Raw genomic sequence first — 9,416 nt, forward strand, 5'->3', positions numbered from 1 at the left:
GTCTCCTTAGCAAAAATTAAAACTTTACAAAAGGAAATCAAAACCCATTCCTAAAATGTCTGGGTCTCTGAACAAACCCCCTGCCTCAAAACAGAACATGTCAGAACCAAAATATTGTACTTTTTTTTTCCAAGTCAGCCTAGTTTCAAAGAAGACACAAAAATGTTTTCTCAGGAATTAGCTAAAATCCATATTTTTGGTATACAAAATTAATTACATATGGCAAGACCTCCTGACCAATGTCTCTATTACTGTGATGTTACTATTGTTGCTATTTTTATTTTATTAAAGCATAAATGTCTTTTTATTCCAGGATGCTAAACCTACGCATGCTAAATTATTTATATATCCATTTTAATGTATATTTTACATCTGACAAGGCAGCTCTCTTTAGGACCCTTTGACTGACCCACCTGCCATTATTATGGGGTAACAATGTCACCTTTCTAGTGTACTATGAATTACAAAGGCTTTGCAAAGCACACCATCCATCATGCTGGCACTAAGTGGGTTTTCAGAGTAGATAGGAGATATCACAAGGGCTCTTTAGATGGTTACCAGAAAGCACAAATTGGAAGCTTATACAAAACAGTCCTATGATGAATGGATATGACAGCTCTTCAAAGGGAAGGGAACTCCTCCTCTGCAAATAACCTTGTCAAAAGCAAAAGTTGTAGAGAGCTTTGCTGGCAGTCAAAATAGAATAATTTAAAAACTTGTTAATGGCTCTGCCTCTCAGAAATTCATGAACGCGGAAGGTATTGAGAAATCAGAACTGAGTTATGTCTGAATCAGCAGCAGCATCTACTCAAGATTGATATGAATTGGTCAGAGAGACACAAAAAACACCATTTCTCAACTAGACAGTCCATGTGAGTTTCAGTGTAATAGCAACCCTTTCACGTACTGATGTAGCGTGTATGCATGTTTTATATCATGTACAATAGTCAACTAGAATGATTTTAGTTTTGAATATCCTAATCACACCATTTGAGTTTTAAAATTATCAAGTCAGAGGTATATACTTTCTTCAAGTATCTACTTGCACACTGATTAAAACATATTAATATTTAGAATTAAAATACTTAGTATTTGGGTTTTTTTTCTTTTCATTTTTTTTTTCAAGACAAGGTTTCTTTGTATAGCTCTGGCTGTCCTAGAACTCACTCTGTAGACCAGGCTGGCCTTGAACTCAGAAATCTGCCTGCCTCTGCCTCCCAAGTGCTGGGATTAAAGTCGTGCACCACCACTGCCCTGGGTAAAATACCTATTCCTAATGTCTTCACCTAAGTCACAAGGTTAACATCTTTTCAAATTTAGGTCTTGAAACAAAGATTGTGTGTGTGTGTGTGTGTGTGTGTGTGTGTGTGTGTGTATGTGTGTGTATGTGTGTGTGTATACGTGTGTGTGTATGTGTGTGTAACTGCATTTAGCCCTTCAAATTCTTTCATTTGAAGTTATATTTCAAAGGAATATGTTATCTGACTCCATCTTCAATTTCACCTTTATCATTATTGGTTTATTTTTACTTTTAAAAACTTTATTTTTAAAAACTTCTTTACTAGAATCAAGAGCTTAAATAATTTTCAAAATGATAAATTGGTCATAAGAATATTCATGGACTTTGGTGAAATTAAAATAAAAATGTTTGGGAAACAGTTTATTGTGTGAAATAACATCTAACGCATAATACTGATAAGATGAATATGTATAAAACTCTGAGATGTCTGAATTCGTGTCTTAATGTTTTTATAGTCTTTCTGGAAAGCCAGGCTAAGGGAATAGGACTTTCAAATTTCTCATTATCAGGAAATCATCAGTGTTTGTCAAGAGAATTTGAAAAACAATTAGGTGAGAGTTAGTCCAAAGACTTGCTGGTCTTGATTTTTGGGTTTGCTCGGTGTTAGGGTTTCTCTTTTTCTTTCTTTCTTTTTTCTTTTTCTTTTTCTTTTCGGGCAGGGTGGACAATATGAATGATTTCAATGTACTTGAGCCAAACAGAACTATAGTGAGGACAGAGGAAGAAGGCAGTATGTGAATGCTAGGAGTGTAAGATATCTCACATTGCCCGAAGCTCATGGCTTCTGAGTCAAGCAAGGGTGCTGACTCCTTCCCTGTATTTTCATTGATGTAAAATGTGTTGCTGTTATTGCCAGAAAACTTATGTATTGTCAAATCAAGTTATAAGTTTTAGGATAAAAATATTACACATGCACAAACGTGTACACACACACACACATGCACACACACACATACAACTACATTTAATTAGTAGTAGAAACTCTTCAAATTTGTGAAATTCTACTAAAAGTCAGTCGAATTCTACCAACATGGGCTAGGAGCCTGATGAACATACACATGCATTTACCACAAACCTCAGCAACCCAAAGAAAATAAAAGTATGTTGCAATGTTACAAACACTGGTTATTCTATTTTCTTAAGTGATTTTATATAGTACCTTTACATTGTTTAAATGTTCCATGTTTTCCTTATAGCTAATTATAAAGATTTTACATATATACATAAACAGTAAAATTACAGTATAATTCCATCAGTGTTCAATTAGGCAACTCACAATTTAGAAAAAATAAAAGGACTAAGCATGTCTGATAAAATTATACTTTAAATTGAGGCAGAACAGCTGCTATATAAAATAAAATATGCCGTAATATATAACTTGCATGTTGTGTGCACTCTGGGTCATACGCTGTTCCCCAGGATTCACATAAATTAGCTATTTTAATTCTCACAGTGGTCCCTAAGTGATGCTTCCCATAGAGCTAAGAAGCTCAGCATCATTGTAGAGGCAGAAAACAGTGGATAACTGCAAAATGAACTTTAACAAATTGCATGGCTCTAGACACTTTTCTCTTAACCAGGAAGCCAAATTTACCACCAAACCTAGCTACCTATAAAAGGCGGAGGAGGAATCCACACCTGGCTCGCCTTCACTCCTTTCCCATCATGAATACAGGCAAGCTGCATTTAAAATCCTAAGTGTGCGAATAATCACATCAATTTTCCCCTTCATTTCTTATGGGCATAAACAATCTCAAAGTGCAGCCCTTGCCATTTCTATTCTCTCCTTCCATATCAACGTATTCAAATTTGCCTCTTCAAAACCATAAATGAGTTTCTCTTGAAAGATATGGGCTGAGGGAAATGTGAATAACTCAGTTGCACCTTCAACACCTTTGAATTAAATTCTTCTAACATGTTTTCACTTTCAGAACTTGATAAGCAAAGATTCTACCACTTCCCTTCCGTCCTCCCAGCTCTCTGGCATTGCTACACGGAATATATTCAATGGCTACTTTCTGTATGCTGCATCTTGCCAGTAAGCTCAATTTAGATGAAAGCTGTTGTTTTCTAATTCCATTTCACTGGAAATGACAGAGACAAATGGTCAAATTACCTGGAGAGTTCCTTTGGCAGAATAGGCTGCGTATGAGAAGAACAGATCTTGGCTGTGGCCTCGTCTGGCTTCTTCCCTGCAAGGTTGGCCATCAGGATAAAAGCACTGGCCTGTGCTGCTCACAGTGATGGTGCCTGGAGAGGGCCCAGGAACATCCAGCAACACTGAATAGTTTATAAACTGTGCATCTTCCAAGCCCAATTCAATCCAGTGATTCTTAATCTTCTTTGAAATTTCCATGTCATCCTCGCTGTCAGAGAGTTGTAGCAAATTTCTGAAAAATGTAAAAGCACATTTTAAAAACATAGAGGAAATCTTTACATTTTGTAGATATGGCTGCTCATAGGTGAGCTTTTATTAATAAATTTTGTGGGATATTGAAGGAAAAATGTGACAAGAATCTGACCTTAAGATATTTATGGGGTTATGGATCTGAAGTGTAGGAAAGGGAGTCCTACTAAATCAAAGCAGGATGAATTTATGTTTTCCAATAGTTCTATGAAGACTGAGCAATGACAACCAGGACTTTTATGACTTCTAAGTTTTATATCAACATTAGTAAAATCCATATACAATCAGCTCCAAACTAACTATCATGATTATTGAGATAGGTTGCATTGTGCTTAACAAGATCCCATAGAAAAGTATTGCATATATACGATATTCACATACCTAAAATAGCAGAGATTGCTCAATATGGTTTTCATGCAATACTACATGAGGCTATTAGAAAAATTATATTGAAGAAATCACTATATTAAATAGGCATAGAATCACAAACTGTGAAACCAAATAACATTTGTGTTGTATTTTCTATACTTTATTAATTTTGTTTCTTTCCAAAGATTCCCAGTTTCTAGTTTTGCTAGAAATCTTGAAGTGTAGATAAAGTGGCAAGTAATCTATTCACAGAAAAGACTTGGGAATCTAAACAAAGTAATTTCATCTATTTTTTTTCTTTTTGTGACTGAACTGAAAATGTGTACATCTCATGATTTCTATCATTTTTCCAAGTATTTAACATTTTTCTTTTATATGACATTGCCTTTTTCCATACTTATATTGTCGCTTTTGTTGAACAACTTCAAAAATGAGCAAGAAGCCTCCATTATAAACTGCAGGCTGGTTTCTTGGCATAACTTGAAAGCTGCCCAGCAGAAGAAGATAGAGCAATGAAGCTCTTTCCCATGTATTCTCTTTTATGTGTGAGTGGTGTATATAGGTGTGGATGCACGTGTGCATGTCTGGACAAGGCTATTTATAAATGTACAGGTAAATACATGTGTGTACACATGGGTGCTTCTTTGCTTCCATGGATGTGTGGACAAGGCTGTGAGATGTCTGCCATGGCTAATGTCTGTTTCCTTCATTGAGAGTTGTCTGCCTTTTCTCAGGCTCTCCTGATGAACTGTTAGCTCTCTGATTAGGGCTAATGTCACTAGCCAGCCTCTGCCCAGACATTACCTGTCTCAGGCTCCTGAGTGCTGGAACTGTCTGAGTCCATCAGAATCATTGCACTTGGTCTCCTGGACCAGCTCCACTGTGGTGTCCTAGTCACTAGTACTTCATAACATAACACGGCATAGCATACACCATGCCCTGCTAATTCCTCTACAAGAACATCTTGACCCTGTACTTTCCTTCTTCCTAAATGTATCTTAAAGCTTTGAGCTAAGATGCCCCTGTGTACTTGTTTCTTAGAGGTATAGGAGACTAAGGAACTTCAGGAGCTTGGTGTCCAGATGGATGGCATAGGCCATACATGATGGCCCTTTAGGGATCATCCCATATGGATACAGAATAACTTTCTGCTTCTCTATTGACCAAGAGATATGAAAATTACACCTCAAGTTCCTCATCATGGAGTGAGCATCTAGTGTTACTTACTGTGCCTCCCTAACATCATAGAATTGATCCTTTAAAACTGTGATCCAAGGTTACATCTACTTTGAATTGCTTCAGTCACATGTTGAATCACAGGGAGGGAACAATAATGCATAAGTATTGAAATAGGCCTTTAATTCTAGTGCCAAGGTTGCAGAGGAGACTACATGGAAACCTTCAGTTTTAGAGGCTATATCATCCTCATAAATAATGGCATTAGTTTTTAATATTATTTCTTAGTTTTGAATGTACAACAGTCTCCTCAAATTGGTGCTCTGAAATACTAAATCCTCAAATGGTGAGTTGGGAGTTTAGTAGAGAGAGGTTAGATCGCAGGTAAAAACTATTCGTTAATGCCTTTACGGCCCCCTTAAAAGAGGGCAGAGGGAGGATTAGATATTTTCAAAGTGTATAAGACAGAGCTAAAAGAAAGCTTGTGTGAGGAGACAGGCTCCGCTCAAAGGTTGTAGACACTCGAATCTTAGACTTCTCAGCTCTAAAACTCTGAAAATAAATTTCTATTGTTTGTAAGTTGCCCAATTGAAAGGATTTTTGCCATAGCCATTTGAATGGGATATCACAATTAACCAATTACTGGTGACTTAGAAGGTGCATAAAATAAAACTACTCATCTTAAAACTGCTCCCACAGGTTAATGCTAATCAATTTTTCCACCACCAAATTCCTCCAAGAGTTTAGTAACTATGAAATAGTCCTTCATTTTTGCTGAATGCTAATTTATATCATGAGCAAATGGATTTTGTATCTTCTCACTTCTTACCATGCTAAATTTCTTAATTTAATTTTTAATTATTGTTTAGAGGTGACCTTCAGAAAATAATTGATGAAATAATAAAAAGAAATGCTATTTGTTTTTTATAAATGGGTTGAAAAGTTCCTCCTGTTGTCCTGCTTCTGAGAGATGTTCTTTGAAAGAGTATTGAACTTTATCACACACACACTGATATGTTCATCCAAACAATCATATGATCTATTAAAAATGAGCATACACTAAAAGAATTTTTCTCATATAACAAAACTGTATTATTAACAGTATATATTAGAATTTGTAGATATTATATAACTTAATTTGTCATTCTCTTGTTTCTGCTTTTAACATCTAACTTAAAAAGAAATGTAATGTTAGTATGTAGTATTCCTCTCAGGAATATTTTTTGCTTAATTTTGTCAAGTTATACAAACCTCATAGATAGAAAGTATTTTCTTTTGATTTTTTCTCTGAAGGAGATCAAATAAGGTTAGAATATTTGAAGAATATTATCTTTAAACTAAAAATGGTCTGTAATTGATGTCTTATTATGGAAGAACTATGACCTGCTTGATCAATACCTGTAATACTATCCATTTTTTCTTTTTTGGTTCCTCTTTGAACCATAGGCCTTTCATCACTCTGCCCCACTTGCTACCAATCCTCAGAGCTACAGGCTGCAGCTCATCGCTTACACAGCACCCGTTCCTCCAATGGCTTCCTGCCTTGCTTCCCTTCACTGATCTGTCAGTTCAACATAACATTCTTTTATAAGAAACTTGTTGTAACATATATTCACACAAATATATATGTGTATGAGGTATATATTTGTATTATTTGAATATAAGTTTCAAAACACCATCTTATTGGGGTCAGTGTGATCTTTCGCCTTGTCACTACACGTAATGAATTAAGTTGGAATTCCAGACCCATGTGGTAGAAAGAAAGAATAAAATCTTACAAGTTGTTATCTGACCTCTATTCATGCACCAAGGCTATGAGATACACACTTACACACATGCACACACACACAGATACACACACACATACAAATACAGAAAAAGGAAAATCATCTTCTCACAAAGAATGCATAACATTATAAGCAGTAAGGCTCTTCATGTTTGATTTTTTTTATAGGACTCTGAGATTCCACCTTACACCCATGAGAATGGCTAAGATCAAAAATTCAAGTGACAGCACATGCTGGTAAAAATGTGGAGTTGAAGAGGAACACTCTTCCACTGTTGGTGGGATTGTAAACTGGACCAACCACTCTGGAAATCAATCTGGCAGTTCCTCAGAAAATTGGAATTAGCTCTTTCTAAGACCCAACTATACCACTCCTGGGTATATACCCAAAAGATGCCCTACCATACCACAGGGACATGCACTCCACTATGTTCACAGCAGTCCTATTTGTAATAGCCAGAAATTGGAAACAGCTGACATAACCCTCAAATGAAGAATGAATATAGAAAAGGTAGTTCATTTACATAATGGAATACTATTCAGCTATTAAAGCAGAAATCATGAATCATGAATTTTGCAGGCAAATGGATGAGAACTAGAAAATATCATCCTGAACAAGGTAACCTAAACCCAAAAAGACATGCATGGTATGTCCTCACTGATAAGAGGATATTAGCCAAAAAGAATACGTAGGATACAATCCACAGACTATAACAAGTATAACAGCAGAAAGGTCCAAGTATGGAAGCTTCAATCCCACTTAGAATGGGGAACAAAATAGTCACAGGAAGCAGAGGGAAGGAGGGACCTGGGTGGGAGAGCAGAGTGGAAGGAGAAGAAAGGAACAGGATCAGATATGGGCCAAGGGTCAGGAGAGAAGCCCAGAGGGCCAGGAGAATGAATGAAAACATGCAGCCTGGGGAAAGTGGAGGCACCCTGTAGAGAGTACCAGAGACTTGGGAGGTGAGAGAGTCTTAAGACTCAGTGTGGGAGACTTTAGCCAAAATGCCCAACAATAGGGAGAGGGAATTCAAAGAATCTACCTCAAGTAGATAGACAGGGTCTCAAATGGAGGGATGGGGTTACCAACCACAGTCAAAATTTCTGACCCAGAATTGTTCCTGTTTAGAAGAACCTCCAGGAACAAAAGTGGAGACTGAAGGATAGGTGGCCTAGTGACTGTCCCAACTTGGGATCCATCTCATGGTGGTGGGGGCACCTAGGACTAATACTATTACTGATGCTGTGATGTATTTACTGACAGGAGCTCTGGCACAACTGTTCTTGGAGAGGCGCTTCCAGCAGCTGACTGAGATAGAAGCAGATACTTACACACAACCATTGGACTGAAGTCGTAAACCTTTATGGTTGATTTAGGGCAAGGATTAAAGAAGTTGAAGGGGAAGGTGACCCCACAGGAAGACCAGCAGTCTCAACTTATCTAGACCCCAGAGCTCCCAGAGACTGAGCCACCAACCAGGCAGCTTACATAGGCCAACAAGGTCACTGGCACATATATAGCAGAGGACTGCCTGGTCTGGCCTCAGTAGATGTGCTTAGTTTTTGAGAGATTTGAGACCCCAGGGAAGAGGGATGCTTGATGAAGGGCACCCTCTAGTAGGCAAGGAAGAATGGAATGAGGATCTGAGGGACCAGGGTCTCAGGGGTAGGATGCAAGAAATGGAATGTGAATAAATAAAATTATTAAAAAATAAAAGTTATTCTTTCACTTGCTATACGTTAAATTCACTCCAACTTTTGGTTAGCCTTATTTTTCCAAGGGTTATGTCTGAAGAGTGCGGTATTTTTAGCAACAGGGTCATACTTCAAGTTCTGAGAGGCAATTTGGAGAAATGACAATAGCCTATATTGTTTGGGGGACACTCTTAAGCCTCCTCTGAACAATAGCATGAAATGGGGCTTCTTATGCTTGGTGCTGCAGTTATTATTATGCGGCCTGTGGCTATTGGGTACTGTTTTCAACTCATACACAAAACGTCATTTAAATTATTTACATATATAAGATACATATATTTATATGTACATTTTTAAATACAAAGAACAATGTTTTCCCACATCTTTTGGAGCTACCCTTGGTGTTGCTTTTCAATCTCCTCTCCCTCAGTGTTTTTCCCCTATCCTTTGTCCAAATGCAGTGCCCTAAGGATCTTTCCTCTCTTCTTGTATAGAGTCTGTGTCATCCTCTCCTCTCTTCACTCTCCCAGTGCAACACACATACCATGCTACCTTTTTATTTTCCTGTTTCTGTAGCTACTACAGGCGATATTTCCACACATAGAGATATGGAGTTAAGAGCTTCAGATGTGTGCGTGTGTGTGTGTGTGTGTGTGTGTGTGTGTGTGTGTGTGAGAGAGAGA

At 37.4% G+C, this 9,416-nt stretch overlaps 1 protein-coding gene across 2 annotated transcripts in view; it reads right to left on the reverse strand.

Moving 5' to 3' along the window:
- The window catches only part of Naaladl2 (N-acetylated alpha-linked acidic dipeptidase like 2), an 880,490-nt gene that overhangs the window by 523,572 nt on the left and 347,502 nt on the right, over nucleotides 1-9,416 (reverse strand). For both annotated transcript variants that reach the window (XM_031376446.1, XM_031376445.1), the window contains exon 3: nucleotides 3,417-3,690. In XM_031376446.1, the coding sequence (XP_031232306.1) occupies nucleotides 3,417-3,690 (274 nt within the window). The remainder of the gene's footprint in view (nucleotides 1-3,416; nucleotides 3,691-9,416) is intronic.

The sequence above is a fragment of the Mastomys coucha genome, unplaced genomic scaffold, assembly GCF_008632895.1.
Source record: "Mastomys coucha isolate ucsf_1 unplaced genomic scaffold, UCSF_Mcou_1 pScaffold17, whole genome shotgun sequence".
NCBI classification, from domain to species: Eukaryota; Metazoa; Chordata; class Mammalia; order Rodentia; family Muridae; genus Mastomys; species Mastomys coucha.